General features: G+C 34.8%; 1 protein-coding gene across 9 annotated transcripts in view; it reads right to left on the reverse strand.

Annotated features, from left to right (window-relative positions):
- The window catches only part of LOC143240060 (uncharacterized), a 67,528-nt gene that overhangs the window by 26,183 nt on the left and 17,617 nt on the right, over positions 1-23,728 (reverse strand). For 8 of the 9 annotated variants that reach the window (XR_013021543.1, XM_076481901.1, XM_076481900.1 and 5 more), the window contains 2 exons: positions 7,562-7,648; positions 7,237-7,296 (listed from right to left, as the gene is read on the reverse strand). Coding sequence is in view for 8 of the 9 variants with exons in the window: in XM_076481901.1 (XP_076338016.1) it covers positions 7,237-7,296; positions 7,562-7,648 (147 nt within the window). In the remaining variant the exon portion in view is untranslated. The remainder of the gene's footprint in view (positions 1-7,236; positions 7,297-7,561; positions 7,649-23,728) is intronic. The other variant, XM_076481902.1, reaches the window with a different exon arrangement.

A 23,728-nucleotide genomic window follows, 5' to 3' on the forward strand; every position in this document is an offset into this window, starting at 1 on the left:
AGATCAGACCATATGCTTTTATGATGTGTTCTGTTGCATCTGGTTGGCCAAATCATTGATAAACTGGCATATAAAAAAGGTGAACTACACTACAGTGACACGGGCACCCTTGCCTTACTTCCCACTATATTGTGCTACTCACTTAAATTATATCCAGAAGGATCACAAAACCACCCCAGTGACTAGGAACTGGTAGTGGCAAAAGTTTGCTGTGCTTTCTTCACTCAACAACCAAGGGAAGAGAAATTTGCTCTGGGAAGACACTTGAGAGGTGCCCAGACATGATTGGATGTAACCACCTCAAAGATCTCTTACAGGAAAAAGTGAAAAGGATAACCACAAAGCCTACTTTGAAAAGCCAGCAAGTGTGAGTCAAGGAAGTGGGCAGACATTGCTCACTACTGTTTTGTTTTGTTTTCATGTCAGACCATGGAATGTAAGGTAAAAAAGTAACAATGAAAGAAATACATTTTTTACCTTAATAGTCTTACAGAAAACCCTATCTCAACAGTGGGTGCACTTGGAGCCTGACTAGATGGGTTTATTGCATTCAGTTATCCTCAACTCATTGCAAATTCAGAGAAATAAGTAAACCTTGGGCAGCAGCACCTGTCACTTGGTGGGCTCAAAGAAACAAAATATACAAGATTATAAATGAGGAAGGAAGTAAAAGAGGCACTTACCCATCAAAAACAGTGAGTTAACTGTAGAATAACAGCTGGGCATAGATGATATTCTGAAGGAAATGAAACTGCTAGACTGTGAATGTAATGGGAAACGAAAGTGTTCAATCTAGTCCACATTCCAGTCTGAAAGATTTTGGCAAAGAATCATCAAAAGTGTAAGATCAGAGATGAGACATGAAGAATATGCTATCCAAATGACTGCACAAATCCACATGGCAAGCACAGAGAACAAAAATTCTCTGAAACAAGAAGGATTGTTGGTTTGTTTTTAATTCAGCTCAAAGCTACATGAGAGCTATCTCTACTAGCCATCCCTAATTTATCAGTAAAAGACTAGAAGAAAGGCAGCTAGTTATCACCACTCACTGTCAACACTTGGGCTCCTCTCTTACCAATGAATAGTTGGATTTACGGTCACTTTACAACACCCCCTTTGGGAGAAAGAGCAGGCATAATTACTGGAACATGGATTCAAATCTGCAATCCATATTTTGCAAGTTGAGCACCCTGACTACCTTGGCATGCCAGGCCAAATGAAGAGGGTCCCCATGGCAATAATAAACAATTGTAGGAATCCCAAGATGGAGCTGTGCATGCCAAGTAAAACCTGGTCACTTGAACTGGACACAAAAGATGTGAATGGTAAATATCAACAGAAGAGAAATAGGAGACAAAGAAAAATCTCCATCCCTAGCCATCCAAGTCTTAAGAACAAATACAGTAGTCAGGAAACAAAACCAAGGAAAATCTATAAAATAAAGCATGGGTGGCATCCATTGCATAAATATAAAACCTGCAATGACCACAAGCAAAGTGAAAAATGAAATAGGTTTTGAGAATGAGGTGATATAATTAGCAAATGGCCAATGGTTAAAGTGGAACCTAGGCAAGAGCATGCAGAACCACATCGAAGATCCAGTTGGGCATAAAAAAAAAATTGGATAAGTGGAGCAATGAATGAGGAAGAATCAGAACAAGGTGAAAAGAACAGGGAAGGAAAAGACAGAACCTTACTTAAATATGCAAGGGTAAAGAAAAAGTTTATCCAATATTCTATGATAGAAAATTACACTCCTTGATAATTAAAAAAAAAATCAGCTAAAGAAGAAAATAGGGGTCAAGAGTAGGATGTCCTAGTGGGAAAGAATAACAGATGGACTAATGGGAAAAAACATTCCAATTTCATTATTAGACAGAGAGAGAAAGAATATAAGGGAGACACAAATTGTAAAAGAAAGTGCTATGTGATTACCGAAACCTGACAAAAGAACAAATCCCACATGTGTAGATGAAAATATGACACTCTTGGGTGAAAGAGAGATGTATGAGATTGCAGTGGGAGTGACTGAGACTAAGGCAAAGGAAAAGGTACCCAGAATGTCATTCAGTGAAGAAGAAGAGAAAAAGACTGAGCCAGCCAAAACAAGGCCAATAAAACCCAACATGGAGCGTGGCAAACCGAACCCATGACACATAAGAGAATATGAACAGGAAGGTAAACATACAGAAAGAGATGAGACCAGTCCTGGCTGAATGCATTAAAAACACAAGTTACATGAGGTATCAGGGAACAGAAGAGAAGTTTGAAACTGAAAAAAATAGTAAAGGCATCAATCATTGGTGTGCCCAATTGGGCAGATACCCAAGAAAGGTCTGAGGATGGAATTACCATGTCATAGAAAGCATCCTATTTGATGGATTTGATGTGAACTGCACTACAGTGACATGGGCACCCTTGCCCTAATTTCTACTTCACTGCATACATATAAAATATATGGAACCCATATAAGAGCTGGAATGATGTATTTCAAAGACAGAAATACAGCTTCTTAGAGGAGAGGCTTCCCAAAGAGAAGCAAGCAGAAGGAAAGGAAGGGAGACTGAACTGAGGACTCACAAGGTAGTAGCTGAAATAAGAAATGGTACAAGTTAACTGACCACAGGAAAAAAGTTAGTGTTATTGAGAAATGAAAAAAACTTCCTTATGGGCCACGTATTTCATTGGAATGAAAATCAACTTGAAAGGTTTGACCACTTAAACCAGAAAAGCAGATTTTCAGAGGAGAAGTGTGCCCCAATCCACAAGTAATGCATCAGTAATGAGATGGAAATATCAACATGGGGCAGCAGAAGAATGCTGACCATAGTATTGGCATGATCTACCCACCAAGAAGAGAAGGCAACAGCATCACAACAGGGGCCAAGGAATCACAAGAGATATTCCACTGGTTCCTTAAAATCCAATGAGCTTGGTTTAAAGAGACAAGATGTTTGAGAGATGCAAGATCATCCAGAAGAGACAGAACACCTATTGCAGAAATTATAGGAGAGGCAAAAATTGGAGATAACTATATCTCATGTCTTACAGAAAAAGTAAGAAAGAGTGAATTTCATTGACTCAAGAATTGAAAAACTTCAAGATGAATCATGTATTTCATTGAAATGAAAATCAACTTGGAAGATTTGATTAATCAAACCAGAAAAGCAGCTTCTTAGAAAAGAAATGATGTGACCAACAAAGAGGCTTCCTGAGCAGAAGCAAGCATGAGCTAGTAATAATTTAATGATATAAATGAAGTTCAAGCTGCAGATGTTGCAAAAAATATTCCAATTACTCAGTTAATACATAAGGAGTTGATGTGATGCCTAAGGGGAAAAACACACAACTAATACATCTAATCCTGGCAAATGAACTGATAAAAATTTTGAGAGAATGGAACAAACTATACATGTTAAAAAGCATCTGAGCCATTGATCTGGATCCTCCAAGAACCAACAGAAAGGAAGAAACTTCTCTATTTTGATCTATGGATCCACAATATAGTGGTTGATAGAAGGAAAGTCAATAATAAGACAAAATACTCCATTATTTTGAGGGAAAGTAAAATGATGAGAAAAAAAACTGGTAAAGGAGCAACAGACACTCTTGATGGTTCTGTTGTCTAAATGATCCAATACCATGACCTTGTGATGCAGGAGACAACAAGGATTAGAAAGAGGAAAAGATACAGGAAAAGGAGGCAGGGGAAAAAGAGAAAAGCTATGTGTACAAATCTAAATGAGCCACAGTCAGATGCAAATAGGACACCGATATCTGTAAACAGAAAAAGAAGAGCCTTCACAGGGCTTGAAACAACTGGGTACAAAGGAAGGTAGATGTTTATGTGACTTGAGATGGTCAACTCAATAAGAGGGGGGAAGGAAAAGTAGAAGTATGATAAATAGGAAAACAGAAGGGGAAGGACTATGGGGCCAAAGAACAGGTGTGAATTTGTAAGACTAAGAGAGATGAGAACCCAGTGAGAAAAGGAAGAACTGGCATTGGGAAACCTCAACAAAAGTTTCCAAGGTAGTAGGAACACCTTGAGAAACATCAGAGCAAAGAAGAGGAGCCAGACAGAGGTCATAGAGGTACAAATGGGGAAAACAAATAGCAATGAGAAGAGTGCCATGTCTCAGAAAGTTCCAATTAACAGAGAAACCAATTAAGCAGGTAAAAAGCAGAAGATGAAACCCTGGCCAGGGAAAAGTACCAATCATATATTTGTAGAAAAACTATTAGGATCACAATATATAGCTTCAGAGAGAACAGGAAGAAAAGGAGGTGTATGAGAAAAAGGCAAAAATAGGAAAATTGAGTAGTGGAAAATTACTAGAGACTATGGATCAGTTTACCAAACAAATAATTAGAATTAGGAATTCTAAAATAGAAAAGTAGAATGACCATAATCCATGGCAAAGGAGTCCTACAGTTGAGGACAATGAGGTAATTGAGTGTGTGAATGAAACTGATTAAAAGAATCAGTTAAAAGAATATGGGAAACCATATGATCTTCAGCTTGAGAGCCATGTTGTAAGGAATGGAAAGAATCAAAAGATACCGGTGAAAGAGAAAGTAGAAAACAAACAAAAAACAAAACAAGAAATCAAATCCACAAAAGATTTGGAAGAGGAAAATATTCATCTAGAGGTAAAGAGAAGTCCAGAGCAAATCCAGAAGGTGGAAAGAGGCAGTTAAAATTATTGTTTTAGTTAGTTCAAAAAGAGACAAACACACTCAGGAAAAGTTAATTTATGACAATAATGCCATACACATATGTATTACTTGAAATCTGATCTAGTTTAAAATAGTTTTCAAATAAAATGAAATGAATAAAAGTTAACACTAAAATAAAAGGTGGTGCAAGTCTAATTAAATTGAATAAAGTTTCAACTTCAGTAAACATGTTTATTTGTGACAGTCCAGAGGAAAAGAATAAAATTAATTTTGTGCAAAAGTACTAATGAAAACCTATATTTTTTATGAACTTATTATAAATATAGGATAAATCATAGCAACTATAATTAAATATATAAATGACACAGCATGACTATTAAAACTATAAAAAAATAATTCAATCACATATATGCTCCCCTAAAGTTAGAATTTTAAGACATGTAACAAAGGACTGCAGCCCTAAACAAAACATAGTCTCAAACTAAAATGTTTGTGCTTTACTTATCACCTTATGATATGCTAAATATGAAATACAGTGCATTGTACGAGATGGTATCGAAATTTACACCTTACAACTAGGATTGTTTGCAAATTTTAAAACTTAACACTTCATCAAATAAAACAATTTAATATTATATTACTATTTTAAAAAATCTTTGAAACACAATTTCAAATAAGTTCTCTATAATTTTTAAATTTAATGGTTTATGTTTGCTTTCAGGGCAAGATAAAATGGATGCAGTGGTCAAAAGGTTAGAGATATAATTTTATTATAAATGTATATGACTAAACTTCACATCAAAACATAGATAATAAATCAAATTTTAATACTACCTAAGTTTTAGGTTCTTAATTTTATAAATTAATATTTTCAAAAATTCTCAATCTTCCCTGGTATGAGAATTGTGAAACTTGTTCTATAGGATTTTCTTTTTCAATAATTTATTTTTCACTTTTCTAAAAATTATGGAGTTGAACATAAATTATACAATATAATATAGATACTGTTAAGGCAGAGTCTAATTTTTACAGCCTTCAATCTTGCTTGTTGACAGAGACATGAACTAGAAAGTCGAAACCACTTGCTTTACCCAGGCCCACAAGGCAGATTTCCTAATTGGGTGGTCAGTACCTTGATCCCTCCAAAAAAGTAACATCATATCTTTGTGATTAAAAATCAAAAAACAGAAACATAATTTTTCAATACCCTAATTATTCAAAAGACCCCCGTGGCCCCCCATGCCCTGGTCAGATTAAAATATTTTCACAAACAAATCTTCAGTCAAAGTAATTAAAAATCTGTTTGCCATGTACAAAAGACTTGAAATTATTACTAAAAGTCTACCATATTTTCTGATGATACACATACTGCATTAAAAGTTACAGCATAAATACTTAACATGTGTAAATGTGTATTCAAACTCGTGTAATTTATACCAAGCCCATTAACGAAAGGGTTAAAACACACTCCAGAACAGCCTTCATTAAATCATACTAAATCTATATATATTCAAGACATATAATCCTACAACAGTCTGTCCTGTTGTTAGACTGGTCCCTCAGTCATTTAATATGCACTACAACAAAAAACTCATTTGCAAATGGCTAAATATTCAATCACTTAACATAAACTCCAACATTAATCAGCATAATTTCAGTTTGTTTCACCAAATACTTAATATGAATTTGTACATCATTCTTTATTGCATAAAAATGAATCCTGAAATATTCAATAACACTTTCATACAGATACAATAATGTATATCACGAATCTACTTTGCCAAAACCTTCATATATACTCTTACAGTAGTCTACACCATACAAGACTACTTTACCACAAACTTTATATGCACTCCTACAACAGTCTGCATCACTTGAAGCAGAATTTTCAAAACACATACTATTCATTTTTACAGTGTACTGTATCATTTCAGGTGAGTTTCAACACTAATGTTTTCTGATATGTCTGATATGTAAGACAATAATGGTACTGCTTTGATTATTAAGATTAAAATACAAAAATAGTATTTATATGACTTGCCTCAAAAGCTTTTCTTTTGAAGGCACCTTAAGGCAGAAAAATGTTAATTACTATAAATAAGCAGTTAAATATACATGTTTTACTATAAAGATATATAATAAAAATATTCAGAAAGAAGTAATCCTGGATTTATTTTTATATTATAGGTTTACAATTTTGTGTATGCAATCTGTATTTACAAGTAAGAATCCTGCGAAAATTTAAAATTCTGCATAGAGGAAATGCTAACACTTTCTGAAGTCATACTTTTGCAAAATTTAGAGTTATAGTAGGAAGAGACTGAAGGTCTTGGTCCCACTTTTAACTTTCCCACAGGTCGAATAAGAAATAAACTGTAAGAAAATATATATTTTTATAATTTATACAAAAACAAGCTGCTCTTTAAAATAAAATCCTGCATGTTTTATCTGTAGTATAGGTTCATTGGGAGGCCTATATAAGCAGGAGTTACAACTGTCAGTGATGTACATTTTAAACCTACAATATAATTTGTAAGTGAGAATGTTTTTTACCTTAAGCTTGTGGACTTCTTTACGGAGTTGTTTCAGTTCTTCATTATGTTTTGCCTTTTCCTGTTCAAGTACATGTTTTATAGAAAAACAAAAGCAGTTACATAAAGTCTATCACCAACAGTAGAATCAAAAACAGTTATATGACTATTATATTTTCACAGTTTTATAACTTATTGTGCCAAGTTTTTAATGCACCATACTGAAAATGTAATTGTGACTTAAATCAAACCATTTTATGTACATATAAATCAAAGTATTTCTAAAGAAAACTGCATTTCTTTCTTATAACACTAAACACATACTAAAACTCTTTAAATCCAATCACCTGTCCAAGCTTTTCTTTCAACTCAGTTAGCTTCTTTCCTACTATAGTTTGCTGCATGTTAGAGAAATCAAGTCGATCTTTCAACTCCTGAAATAAGGATATATTTTCCACTCTTATCTTGTGCTTTGTTTTCTATGCTAAAAAACATTTATCAGTTTAATAATTTTTTATCTTTTATAGAAAGCTAACACTGATATATTTTTAGAAGGAACAAAATTTGAAAATATTATTTTAAAAGGCAGTTTAAGTAAACATTTTCAGTTTTTAACATTTTCAAACTGAAAAAAAAACAATTTCTAACAAAATATTTCAATCTGTACATCACCCAGCATCCTATAAAAAGAATGAAACTAACTCTTTTGAGAAAAGGCATATACAGATTTTATTCAAAAGACAAAATAATGCTACTTTTACCACCCAGTTGAGAAAAACCATAACTAACTTTCATATTATACACATATTATTACTCCAATGTATTACTCTTAAGATAAACATCCAAAAATTCATTTAATATTGATATACCCATTCAGTATTAAACATTAACCAATTAAATATTTATAGTGGTTTACAGAAAATGTTGAGGAGTACTCAACTACAGTGACTATTAGCCATAATTTAGAGATTTACAATATTAAAACCATTAGAGCACTATTTGAAACAACTTTATTACTGTAAAAAATTTCAGCAGGTACTTAAGCACAAATATATATCAGTGGTTTCCTGTATTAATTCCCTAAAGTACCATATCTTCATTTAAAATAAACAACTGATATCAGTTTTACTTCACACATCACACCATTTCAGTAATAACCACTTTATACACTGTGTTTTTCCTTCAGTAAACTATCACATTTTGAACTTTTGTTGTGGTAAAATACAAAATTAATTTACTAGATATCGAGTTAGATCCTCCTGACAGTTACTTTGAAATAACTTGGTTATAAACTTTTCAAAAAATATCATAGAATTACATTCTATATCAAGGTTTAAGTAATCTAGCATAGGTTAATTCTCACTAGTTGCAAAATGGATCTAAATCCAACATATAACAATGTTCTTTAAAAGAAATTAACTTATTAGCAGATATGACAATGGTACGATGCTACTGATCTGGAAAAATTGCTTGATGGACCAGTGACTAGAAAACATTTTTTATTTGCTTCCACATATTTTCATTATAACTGATAAAAATGTAAACAAGTGGAGTGAATCATTATCTTGTTATCAGTTCATTACACAGGAGTGAGACAGACCACACTCAGTAAATCAACTACATCCAAAACCACCTTACATGATACTGACGTCAGCTAGAGAGTAGGATGAGGATTATACAACCTTCACCTCAACCCTGAGAACTGGGGTATTGAGAACCACTCCAATACCTAGGTATGACACATCTTGTAGAGGCACATAGAGAGAGTCACATGCTTCACGAGTATTTTATGTTTCTGTTGGTGGAGAGATAATGCATGGCGAGACACATGTTGAAATAGCTTGATTCTAATAGGGTAAAGAAATTTGCATATAGTGGCCAGAGAATAGCTAATCTTGGGAGAAGAGGGAAGTACTGTATTGGAAATAACTTTCAAAATTTCTGCATACTGAAATGGTCAACTTGTCTTGTGGACTGCTGACTAAACAACACTTCTATCTATTCTAAAGGTGGCTGGTATGGGTATTAAACTTTAATTAAAATAAAGTACAGAACAACATTTCAACCTTTCTAGGTCATCTTCAGGTTAACAAAGAAAGTTTGCAATAGACCACTGCTGGGCACCTCTTAGGAATGAGAGTGTAAATGGGTACGAGATTGCAGGGGGTGTTCCAGATAGATGTTAGGTTATTAATTAGTATAGGTATAAGTGTGTTCAAATGCATTCCATTATACTGGTTCAATTTTGGTTTGAGTTATTGCATAAGTAGGGATTCTTTGATTTTGCATTTGTTTCCTTATTTGGTATGTTGATTTTTTTTTTCTGTGATTATGTTATGCATTGGCCAAAAACTTGAAAAAGTGTTTTCTTGTGTTTTTTTAATCTGGTTTCCATTTAGATGATATACAATATACCATCAATTTCAGGGAGTCCTGGAAATGAACTTATAACTATCCCCTGACTCAATAATATAGGTGATTTCTGTGGAGATGTCAGAATGTGCCATAACCCACCATTCCCCACAGGAAAGGAAGAAAGTGGAACATCAACCCTCTAAAACATGTGCACACATGTACATTTAGATTAGTTGTAGCAACAAGCATCCCTGCCATGGTCTGGACTCTTGTCTAACCACCAAGCCAGAAACCTGAGGAGAAGTTCCACTTATCAGGGAGTGTCCACTAAAAGGAATTCATAAGAGCCTAGCCCATGGTAATGAGAACTTCCAAGGGCAAGAGTTTGGTTCTCCCTGAAAACACTTAAGGGGCTGAGTGTAGTCCATAAGGTAAGGTCTTGAACCAGAAAATTTGTCTTAGAACAACAAATAAATATCTACAAAGTGGGCACTGTGTGGAAGAACTCCAAAATGCAGATATGAGAATAAGATTTATGGAATCACAAACATAGGAAAAAGTGCCAAAGCTGTGCAGCATACAGGAAAAAAAATGAACACACAAACACTGTATCTAAGCAAAAAATTTAAGTTCTACACCAATGAAAATTAGGTTGATAAAGCATATAGATAACACTTATTAAAAATGAAAAACGATTTCAGAAAGAACAATGAATTAGATATTACTAGTGGTAATAATATGTAACGTACAAACTATACAAATTTTTCCAGGACTGATAAATATTAAATGGATAAACCATCTCAATGTACCTAGTCCACAAAGTATGTAATAATAATAAACATGCTAACTAACTAAAATTACTAAGAAAACATATTAATAACCATTATCTAAATTATCAGTCACTGAAATTAGCTTAGATAAAAAAGGACACAATTAAGTTTTACACTGATGAAAATTAGGACAAGGCACATAGTTAACAATCATGTAAAAATTTTCAAATAGAAAAATTAATTAATGTTAGTAGTAGTAATGATATGTAGCATGCAACCTATATAAACATACCTAGTTAACAAATTATTTACAAATAAGAAACAGATAAACCACATAAATATATCTAGTCCACAAATGTAACAATAATGAACAAGAAAACTGATGGCAATTACTTAGAAAGCACTTTAACAACCACTATCTAACTTACCATTCCTCTAAATTAACTTAGACATGAAAACACACTTCATTAAGTCCTACACTGATAAGAAGGAGAAAGCACATAGACAATGACCAAAAAAAACAAAAAAACAATTGAAATGGCAAAAATGCCATGGGTAAATGGTAACAACATGTAAAGAACACATCTAAGCAATGATGTGTAAGTTGAGAAATGGAGAATTAAGTGAGAATAGCATAGGGAGATAGCTGTGCCAGTATAGGTAGTGCAATACTACTGGTGGAAAGTAGTCACTTGATACGTACATGTTCAGAAATAGTGCAAAACTGATGGGTGATATAGATTGGTGTGCTGATCATGAAAATGTTTTTAACATTACTTAGCAAACAAACATCAAGATAGCTTTGTATGACTATATAGAAACTTTATGCTCTTACAATAAAAGCATGAAAAAAAACTTAACAATTGTTTAACCTATTCTTTGATTTCAGCATTTTTAAATGTTAATATGTATCTTCACTACACCTTATCAAAACACACACTAGTGGAATAAATAATGATCATATCACAAGTTCATTAGACAGGATGTTCCTTAATTTTACTGACACTGCTTAGGCCCATTGGACCAAACTCATAGCACTTAGTACTCATTACAGCTTACATACTAGTAGCTCCTAATACATTAAATGTATCTTCATAAAATTTGGTAGACTTTCAGCAAACATTGCAAGGTTTTTGCATATGAAAAGTTAAGACTTTTTTATGGAGTATATTTCCTTTATATTTGTTCATGAAATTGTCAATTATTTTTTAACTAATACAAGAGCAAAGTGACTTTCATTCTGAGATTAAAAATGCTTTTGTCTCAAGAGTCTCATATTTCACTTGTATAACCATCTCTAGAACCTCTTAATTATGAGGTTTCAAAGTACATACCCTGAGAGTTTCAACTGTTGAACATATCCCATAAATTTTCTGTGTTTAATTTACTTTCAGCATCTGAAGTTAAACCCACTGCAAATAAAGCTGATATCACTGACCATCTCAGCATACGTTTTAGCCTGTCGTCGCACACCATACCCATAATATGACACTCTTGAAAGCAAGAACACACATGCAAAACTGAAAAAATGATTTTAGTAAGAAAACACACACAGAATGATAAGAATCAATCAAAGTCTTAATGTCATCCACATTAAAACAGAAATCTCGACCGTTTCACTGTATCAAAGTGGCCATTTTTATTTAGATGGAGGAGAATTGGGCAGAGAGCTCTTCTGTTTTTGACCACATCATTTTTCTTTAGTGGACAAAGGTCTGTTGACTTTCATGGATAATGCTCTACGTTGAATGGACAGATCTCTGTCAGTGGACATGAATTCCAGTGACTGAGGATATGAACAAATAATCATTCTCCATCTTGAAGCCAAAGAAAGAAATTGACCCAACAGATACCAGAAGCCAGAGCCAAAGGAAGTGGATCTGGAAAGCCACTGGAAGAAATGGTGGTAACAGAGATAGGTGTAGAGGTTGGCTTCTCAACTCTTTTAACCATTGAGAGCAAAAGACTCTTCACAAGGTTGGAGAACAACTCTGGTGGGAGCATGAAGAAATCTGTCAACTCCCACTGCAACTGTGGAACAGAATCCAGCAGCATATATGCGAGATAAAGTGAGGGGGAGTAAATTCCAAAGCCTTTGGATAGGAGATACTGTTCATGGTTTTTAAACAAGCACCCACTTCTGCCCACTTAGGGAAAGAACTAACGTAAGAGGGGGTGAGAACCATTACAGATAACACATTGAGGTTCCATTTTGCATTAGAGTCTTGCCACCACAATGAGCACGTCAAAGAACCACAACAAAATGCCTTTGAATGACTAAGCCACTGACACTATAAACATTGGAGAGGGTTTAAAATATTTGACCATATGTTACACTTCAAATACCCTGCCTTGATGGTGACAGGTTGATGTTAAAATAAGAACATTTGTAGGTAGCATTATTCTATTCTTATGAGTGGACATACAGCACACCTCAGAAACCCCTTGGCTGGGGAAACCAGTGAGAATCTCCGACTCTGTAATGTTCTTTAAATCACTCTCAACAATAACTTCTTTTTCAGGAATTCAAAGTAACATGAGGAGTAACCTCAAGGAGTGTATCTGCGATGGCCTTCAATTTCAGGAGGAGTTTAGTGTGTTGTAATGCAAATATTTCTACCAAATGTCTCCAGAGCACAACTTTCTGATTGACTTTGGGGAGCCAGCAAGCTCCTCTAATCCCTTTTGAATAAAAAAGAAGACATCTGCCCTTAGGATTCCTCAGACAATGAACCAAAATGAGAAAATAAGGTGTGGAACCCAACTGTGACGGTAACTGCATAACAGAGTTGTCCAAGCATGGTTATTTTCCCAATTATCTGTTTACTTTTTGTCATTTTTATTTTATTTTCTCAAGGATTGGGGTATTCATAATAAATGGAATACATTTCAGTGCCCACTGATCACACCTACCATAGAGCCCTACAAGGGGATGCACTATAATGCCAAACAATGACACTGCAGCAATGTCAGTGTTTCGTGAGCACTGTGCTCAAACACCAACATCAGACACAATGTCCACAACACCTGTTGATAATGTCCAACACTGATACTCAGTTGACCCTAGCCCAAGAGAACTAGAAAACTGACCTTGTGGGGGACCACCCATTTATAGGAATTCAAGGACAAAATGGCATGTTGGGGTAGAGCCCCTCAACCACCCAGATCCTCTCCTCCCCTTCAGATCACAAAGAGGTAAAATGAAAGTACAGAACCTTCTCTGGGAGGTCCCCTCACCATGTACAGGAATCCACTGAGGGGAGACAGGATGTACATAATAAAAACAACGTAAACATTCCTAGATCTTGAAATACCAAAATGCCTGGTGAACTGGCAACTATACAACATTTTAATTTTTCTCCATGGATCTTTAGTACACCTGATAAAAACACATACAAGGAGAGTGAATCCATCTTGTCACCAGTTCATTATACAGGCTGCCCACAAATAAAACAACTTTCAAAAGTCAATGTGCTTGGTAAAGTGGTGAATATATAACATTTCTGTTTGCTACTGTATACCTTTCCTACATCTGATAAAAACACATGGTAATGGCATGAATCATAATCTTGTCACAAGTTTATTAAACAGAATGTTTGTAAGAAAAAAAAACAATTCAACAGTTCTAGATTCACAACTTTTCAACTTCCCTGGTGGACTGATAACTAGAGAACATTTCTATGTGCACATTGTATCTTCATAGTACTTTATAAAAAAAAAACCCTAAAGTGACGTGAATCACCATCTTGACACCAGTTCGTCAGACAAACTATCCATAACAAAAACAGCTTTCAAGAATGCTACATACTAAAATTGACAACTTGCGTAGTGAACTAAAGAACAGACAATATTTCTATTTTTTAACATATATCTTCTCTAAACCTAATTACAATACACACAAGTGGAGTGAATTCACATTTTACCAATTTATTAGACAGGATGTACATAACAAATACAACTTCCAAAAGGGTTACATACCTATGTGGACAACTTTCCTAGTGCACTAATGACTGTATTTTATCTATTACTACATCTTTTCACTAAGCTTTATAAAAATATATATAAAAAAAGACTGAACCATCGTCTTCACGACCAGTTCATCAGATGACGTGTCCATAATAAAAAACAATTTAATACTTCTACAAGTTCAAATAGTCAACATTCCTGATGCACTGGTGACTAGACAACATCTCTATTTGCTATGACATATATTCACTACCTGTAATCAAAATACATTCAAGTCAAGTAAATCATCAGCTTGACACCAGTTTATCAAACAGACTAATCATAACAAAAACAACTTGCAACAGCACTACATGTTTAATTGGACAACTTCCCTATCTGCTACCATGTATCTTCACAACACCTGATGTAAATAAACACAAGAGGAATATATGTAAAAACAGCTGGTTTGGGTTGAGAAAATGTTTTTTGTAGAGGAGCAAACAACCAGCTGTTTTTACATATATTTTTCTCTACAAGTGGGTTTTCTCATCATCACTGACTAAACACAAGTTGAATTCAATACCTGTCACAAGTTCATTAGACTTGTTGTAATGGACAATGTGCCTGGTTAACTGGTGACCAGACAAAATTTTTATCTGCTAACATATCTTCACTACACCTCATAAACAAATACATAAGTGGAATGAAACACATCTTATCTCCAGTTCACTAGATAGTATGCCCATTACAACTAAATTAAAAAAAAAAAAATTATTTAATTAGCAAATTTAAACAATTACGAAGTGCACAAAAATACTGATGTCAAATAACTGTTTTATAGTGAAATTGTAGCCAGATAATTCAGAAATGTGTTACACTTCATTTTCACTATGGCTGAAGAAAGCTATAATTATTCATCTGTCTGTTATGGATCTTGTCATACAATCTAAAAATTCTAAAAACTCAATTACATACACTTGTGTGTCCAAATAAGATTTTTCTCAAAAAGCTGTCTCCATAGCAAATATAAATGTTGGTAAGTTTTGATTCACACAGGATGCAGGGTTTATCTTTTAATTATCTTTTTCAAAGAGGTTTCCCCACAAAACAATGATAATCAATACATTACCTTTAAACAAACCACTAAATGAAATAAAGTGTAACAACAACAAAATATAAGTGATTTCAAGTTAATAAGATACGTGTGTGCATGTGTTTTCTTGTAGAAAAGCCACGTCGAGCGATCAGCTGAGTTCAACAAGAGGAATCGAACCCCAATCATAACATTGTAAATCTGTACTTACTGCTGTAACAGCAGTGGGACAATAAAACAAGTACTTCAGCACACAAGTTGCCTGAAACTGATGCAAAAGAAAGACTTGGTAGATTTTTGTTTTACCTAATATTCATAATTATTAAACAAATAAGGAAATACATATCTCTGAAATTGTGTTTTGCAGCCTACCAACAACAAATCTCTTTCATTTTTCAACTTGTGCATTTCTTTGTGATAAAAACTAATGTCATTTTCCAGTTTGGCACATTTATCTTTAAGCCATCTGGCATGATTTTCTTCCTTCTTAAAATGGTCTCTAGTGACCTGTGCTTCTATAACAACTTGGTTATGTTTTTCCTTCCATCTAGTAAAGAAAGCAGACATACTTACTTAGTTCCAGACACAAATTAATAACTTGTAAATTAAACATCAATACATATATTGCTTTCTGCCTCAAAACAGTCATGCAAGAAAATAATCTTCAAATAACAGAGCAAATACTAAATGCCAATACCCTTCTCATTAATCTGAATTTATGAGCAGACATGAAATATCAAAAATCCAGAAATCTTCCATATGTTCTGCTGCTCTCATTTATTGGTGTAACCTACAGACTTAGCTGTGAATGAGTCATGATCAACAACTACCTGACACCATGTATCCAATGTCTGATGAAATCAGTGTATTTTTATTACCAACCTCTTTATAATAATTTGAGCTTTCTTTACATTTCTATGTTCCTTTTCTGCTTCTAGCAAAGCCTTTTCTTTCTCTGCCAGAATTGTCTTTAACTTCTAAAACTGGATGTCAGAAGGTGATCTGGTCAAAGAGTTCTGAACAGATACAGCAGTAATTTTCTCCCCAACATACTGAAGGTATGGTCCCAGATGGATGGCAAAGTCTGGACACTTAATATTTCCTAATCTTTCATCTGTTTGCTGTAGATGATTAAAATATCATTTTATATGTGTGTGTGTGTGTGTGTGTGTGTGTGTGTGTGTGTGTGTGTGTGTGTGTGTGTGTGTGTGTGTGTGTGTGTGTGTGTGTGTGTGTGTGTGTGTGTGTGTGAGAGAGAGAGAGAGAGAGAAAAAAAATCAAATGAAATGAGTATGAACTAGAAACAAAGAAACATATTGTTGATGGCAAAATGCAACCAAACAAGACGGTGAGAGACAATTATTTACAGCATCTAGGCTCACTGAAAAAGTAGTTTAGCTGAAATGGTTTGAGTAGAATGTATTATTGAGTTAATACATTTTTTTTCTCTTCCTTACAGAAATGAAATTAACACATTACAATTTTTTTCAAATGGATTTGTATTTAGAATTATTGAGTACACCTAAATAAAAGCTATATGTACATAGCCATCCTCAATTACAAACTGATAAGTTATAGAAGAGGCAGCTAGTAAATTGCACCAATTATCAATTCTTACATTACTTATATATGACTATCTAATGAGGTTTGACCAACACTACAAATAACCAACATTTGGCAAAACCTAGTAACAAAATATGACATTCCAGTTAATACCAAATTTATTCAAAAACCAGGCACAAAACTGAGGTCTATACTATGTAAAAACTACACTGACAAACACCACACCAACATTATTTATAAAATACAATGTGATAACTGCCACAAATTCTATATTGGAGAAACAAGTAGAAACATGGAAACCAGATTCAAAGAAAATAAAAAAAGTCACCTTCACACCTTTTCAAACACTGCAAGTCAAATAAACACAACATAACCATAGAAAACACTCAAATACTAAATAAAGAAACAAACATAAACAAATGCAAAATTAAAGAAGCCTTACTTATACAACAACTTAAACCCAAAATAAACCAATATAAAGGAACACCTTTATACCTATATTAAATATAATAAAATAAATAATATAAAATTATATATTCAAACATCTAACATTGCCCTCTACATTCCGACACTCAGTTACACAACCCCTTCCAAACATGTGATCAACTTCCAGTCAGTTACCTCTTTCTTTCTTTGTGAACCTGACGATGACTGAAGAAGGTCAAAACATTGTTCGCTCTTCTACATAAAATATTTTCTCAACCCAAACGAGCCGTTTTTGCACATATATTTCTCTACAAGTGGGTTTTCTCGACATCACTGACCAACACTATTTTATTTCCATTACAGTCCTACAGTAATGAGCTGCTTTAAATGTAGTAGGATGTAAGTCAATAATCAAAAGTTCATTCTAATTACTAGGTCATGATCAGCAATAAGCAAATACATGGTTTAGTTTGGACATTTTGGCACGAAGCCATACAGACTACCTGCACCAAAAAAACAGTTGTTTACTTTCAAAAGTAACTACAATAACATTTTAAAAAAATATATGTTTATAATATCAAAAATGTAAATCCCAGAAGTTACTTTATTAAATGTTAAAATATTACATAGAACTAAAAATTATTACGACTTGTAAAAACTAAAAACACGGTCAGTCTGAACAGTGACAATTTTGCCAATGGCACTGACTTATTTCAAAAGGATACCACAATTAAATGTATGTCCAAAATGGCACCACTACATAGTATCACAGTAAAAGCAGGAAGAAAAATATGCAGGCAAGTGTAACTTGAAATCGTACTCTTAAAAACACTGATGGGTCATTTCTTGTAAGAGAAAACAATGAAAAATAAAACTGTGGCCAATAAGAAGTCTTAAGATATCTGTGCTGTAGAGCACAATCATCACTTTGGCATTAGGCAAGAAAAAAGATGCACTGAAAGTGAGGAGGAAAAGTGGGAAGTGTGAAAAGAGATAAATATCTATCAGACATACATTTTCATTATTATAAAATACTAACTTATGATATTGTGCCTTACCTTTTCTCACACTAAAACAGTGGAGAGACCAGTGCAAAAGCTACCTAGAAAAGTACTTTTCAGAAAGCATCCATATAGAACCTATGTGGTGTGACATCTTAGTAATAACTAGGAATAGACAATTCTTTACTCATGATAGTCCACAAGGTGGTATGGTCTGAAACAGACCTTATTTATGAAGCAATAAGCTGTGAGGAATTCTTGAGAGTATTGCAGAACACCTGATCTCATCAATGAGTGTTTGAACTTTTAAAGATTGCATGGTATGGAAATAAAGTTAAATACCCCTGAAACAGGCATCAATTTCCATTGAGCAAGACACAGAGATTTAGAAATAAGCCACCGTAAATGAAAGGTACATCAAAGTAAATCTTACCCTCTCAGAGACAGTAAGAGATACACAGAATTATGACAGAGAGAGTTAAATATTCAAAAACAGAGGAGACAACCAGAAAAATAACAAAATATGTGATGGGAGTAAGTGGGGTTGTCCTGGTCCAGATTCCAGTCTACACAATATCCTCCAAGAGACGACAGAAGTGAAGAGGCAGAAAAGGGAGAATAAAATGTCAGATTTGATGAGAGGAAATTTGAAAGAGTCAATATGAATTTGCATCTAATGAAGCATGGGTGAAAAGGACAAGCTGCTATAGCCATCAATTGAGAGTAATAGGAGAAATACCTCTGGGATATAAGGAATTTCAAATAATAAATAGATAGAAACAAGAACTATGAAAAGGAGCAGAGTGGGCCAAAGAACAAACCATGCAAAAGAAAAAGAGAAAATAATCTGGAACAAAACAAGAATAATACTGAAAAAAATGAAGGACAAAACATGGGAAGCAGCAATGGCACACACATCATCTCTCCCATGGCCAAAGACAAAATGCAAGAAGTAAGACCTAATCAAAAGAAACAAGAGACTAATGGTAAAGGCATAGATAAGAGCATTCAGGTGCCAATCAGGAATAACTGCAATATGCAGAAAATAAAGATTAGTAAAAAGAAAAAGCCTCATTTGAACAGTCAGTGAAAAACTTCAGGAAAGATGGGGGCATAAAAGGATAGTAAAGGAAGAAAACACGAATCAGAGACCAAATGCATAATGTGCACCCTTATCATTGATAGGCAAGGAGACAGGAAGAACAAATTGAGCAGTAAATAAGGAAAGCTATGTGTAAAGAGAATCTGGAACATCTCACAAGGGACTGGACAAAACCAACACATGAAGTTGGAGTGACAACACTGCTGGATGGGAGAAGGGGAAATGAGAATGAAGGAGCAGGAAGAGTAAAAAAGGTAAAGAGGAAAAAAATTAAACCATGGTTGAGCTAGCCAGTGCAGAATTATCTGGAGGGTGCAAAACAGTGTCCAGAATGCAGAAGATATTTATGGCTAGGCACGGAAAAAGTTGGACCAGTCCAAATGGAATGCATCCTCAGCTAAAGCTAATAGAAGAAGACCAGAAAAGGGGAAACATGGTTCTGAGAAAAATGTATAAACACCTGAAAGAAAACTGTTCAGATGAGAGTACATCCACTTGAATACCAGCAAAATAAGGGGCCCATTCATAGGTGGTATCCAAATCCTATCGATACGGGGAGCTAGGAGTCAGAGGGCATCCATCACATTTGTAGACTCACTTTCAAAATACTACTGAACTACTGTTTGATGAAAGTATGTCAATAAACTTGGTATTCCAATTGTAGATTTTATTTCATTTTAGTGTTATACATTAGTTAATTTGTTAATTTGAGAGTAAATACCAAAGGAATTTGTTAAATATCAATTTTTGTATGATATACTGGCATGTCATATTCAAGGTTTGGTCAGCTTATCTTTCATGATACCCATAATACATCATCTTTAGTTTCATATGAAACTCAAATTTCTGATACTAGCAAGCTAAAACATAAAAATAAGAACCTCCTACTTCTTCTATCTGCTGAAATATAATAGTTATTGAATCCACTATACTGGCTCCACACTACCACTTCATCATTTGAGAAGACCAACTTACCTACACCTGCTTTTTTATACCTACAAGTTTATAACCAACTGAAAGAATTGCATAATTCTCTATGCAATTATGTTAGTCTTTCAACATTAGTTACAAGAGAAAAGATCTTATACTGTTGGAAAATTTGAAGTATTATGATCAATGCTATTTTCCAAATAGAAATTAAAGTTATTTCAACCCAAATACAGCACAATTAGAAAGCCTGATAAATTACAATAGATATTTATGGTATCAAATGTAATCATTTATTATTTTTTGATATTCAAAAATGCATATATAAAATCTACAAAACTGTTTTTCTACATTGACATGTGAATTTGGACAAGGCTTGTGACAAGAGATATGAAAGTTGTCAACATAGAACACGTTTGTAACAGTAAGAGGGAGTTGTTCAGTGATGGCATTAATCTTTATTCTGAAAAGTATGACACTCAAAACACATCCCTGAGAGACTCCAAGTTCCTGTAAAAAAGAACGGGAAAGTGAAGAACCAACATAGACTTGGAATCACCTCTTCATTAAAAATTTTTTAATAAGAATGAACAAATGACCATGTAACTCACATAAGTGAAGATCTCACAAAATGCTACACCTCCACACAGTGTCAAAAACATTCTCAAGGTCAAAGAACATAGAAACAAGATTTTCCTTCAGGAGAAAGGCTTCTCTGATTGACGTTTCAAGTCAAATCAGGTGGTCCATGGCAGAGCGCTGTCTTCAGAACCCATACTGGGTGAGCAAGAAGAGATTGTTTCAATTGAGGAACCAAACAAGAAGAGCATTAACCATACTCTCTAAGGTAGTTTGAAGGAATCTTGAGATCCTTCCCAGGCTTCGAGTATGGTAGGACAGTATCCTAGCACCAGGAATCGGGAAAACATTCTCATGCCAGATCCAGTTAAAAACAATCAGAAGAATAGCAAGAGAAACAGGTGATAAATGGTGCATCATCTCGTAGTGTATATCAACAGGTCTAAACAATGTACTGCCAAACAGATGAAGAGCCAGTCTGAGTACCGCCAGCATAGAGGGGCAATCATTGTCACAGAGACAATCAGCTTGAAAGAAAAGAGGTGATTGCTCTGCCCAAGTCTTGATGGCTAAGAAGGTAGGGATGAAGCAGAAGTGCTAGATACCTGGCAAAAGTTTTCACCTAGAATATCAGCAATGCTCTGGGAATCAGCTACTTCCTGGCCATAAGAGAGCATGACCAAAATGGGAACAGAATTATACTACCCACTGATCTTTTGAATCTCATCTCATATGACTTTGGTACTGGTGGTAAAAAAAATGTTGGTTGTGAACTTAATCCAAGATTCCTTCTGACCTTGATGTCTTACAAAAAGTATCACAGGCCCATTTTTGAGCCTTCCGTGCCATGTGGCAAGCATAATTCCACCATGGATGAAGATATCGTTGAAAATTTGTCCCGGTTTTAGAACTACATGGAGCAGCTGCCTCTACAATACAGTCAGGCACTACTGCCAGACAGTCGTCTACTGATGGCTTAAAAACAATGGCAGGATGAATTAGCAGTGAAAGACAGCCAGTTAGCTTGATCCAGCTTCCACTTAAGCATGTGGGTCAAGTGGCATCGACCATGGTCAATCTCTCTCAAAATGATAGGAAAATGATCGTGGGTTATTGTCAAACCTCCATAAATAGTGGGAAAATAGTGAAGGGAAACAAATTGAAAGATCAACAGCAGTAAAGAACTGACTGGGTGCATGAAAATAAGTATAAGGATCAGTATTGAAAAGAGAGAGGTTGTGATCTGAGAGCATACATTTTATGAATCAACCCTTTCCATCAATCAGTACCTCCCCATAGTGGATTATGTCCATTAAAGTTCCCCAGGATTAAAAACGGAAATGGCAACTGTTAACAAGAGCTTCAAGGTCTAATTGATCATAGGTCTCTTCAGGAAGCAGGTAGAGAGAACAAACAGTGATGGTACAACCAAAGGAAACATGGATGGCTACAACCTACAAGGGCATGTCAAGTGGCAAAGTGGCCATTTTTATTTATGTGTATTGTAATTGGGTGGAGAGCCCTTCTGTTTTCAACCACATCTTTTTTCTTCAATTTCTTTATTCAAGGGAGGTCCATTGACCTCCATGGGTCCTGCCCTGAGTTGATTGGGCAGGTCTCTGTCATTAGAAGAGGATTACAGCAACTAAAGATGTAAATGAATGATTGTTTTGCATCTTGGGGCAGGAGAAGATTTACCCTTGGAAATGCCCATATGAAGAATCAAAGGAGGTGGATCTTGGAGTTTGCTGGAATGAATGTTAAGGACAGAGATGGGTGCTGATGTTGAATCATCAATTTTTTTAACAATGGAGGTCAGACAACTTTTCATTTGTTTGGAGAATGATTCTTTAGGAGGAACAGAGAGATCTGTCTGCACTCCCACAGTAGCTGTGGAATGAAGTACAGCAGCATACGTCCGAGATGAGGTGGTGGACAGCAATTTTCGAGCCTCAGGATAAGCAATGTTTTGAATCCTTTTCAAAGGCTGCACCTCTTTTTCTTTCAACCATTTAGGGCAAGAACAAAAGTAGGATGGGTGAGAGCCATTGCAATTGATGCAATGAGAGTCCATTTCACACTCATAGGCATCATGGTCCTTGCCACTTCAAGGAGCACACGTCAAGGAACTATGACACGACATCTTCGAATGACCAAACCATTGACACTGGAAACATCGGAGAGGGTTTGGAATGTATGGCTATACTCTGCAACTAAGATAACCTGCCTTAATGGTGGCAGGCAGACATGGTGACATAAATGTCAGAATGAGAACACTGGTCAGCACCATAATTCCATCTCTGCAAGTGGAGATACATCTTACTGCAAAAACACCTTGGGTGGAGAAACCAGTGAGAATCTCTGACTTGGGTATGTTCTTCAAATCCCTCTCAACAATAACTCCTCATGACAAATTCAAAGTAGCATGGGGTGTAACCTCAATGGGTATATCCCCAATTGCCTTTGAATGCAACAGGAGTTCACTGTGTGGAGATTTGGATGTTTTTACCAATATGTCACCAGATCAAAGCTTCTTTACTGACTTTGGAGAGCCAGCAAGTCCCTCTAGTCCCTTCTGAATAAAAAAGGGAGACATTTGCCCTAAATGTTTGTCTGAAAGAGAATGTAGTGTTAGAAAATGAGGTACAACAGGTGTTACAGATGTTGAATATTATTACTGCTCAGAATCTCTAAGACATGGTCATTTACCTATGGACTGTTATTTCACTATTTTATGTAAGTTTTTTCTTTGG

The sequence above is a fragment of the Tachypleus tridentatus genome, chromosome 13 (assembly GCF_004210375.1).
Source record: "Tachypleus tridentatus isolate NWPU-2018 chromosome 13, ASM421037v1, whole genome shotgun sequence".
Classification (NCBI taxonomy): domain Eukaryota; kingdom Metazoa; phylum Arthropoda; class Merostomata; order Xiphosura; family Limulidae; genus Tachypleus; species Tachypleus tridentatus.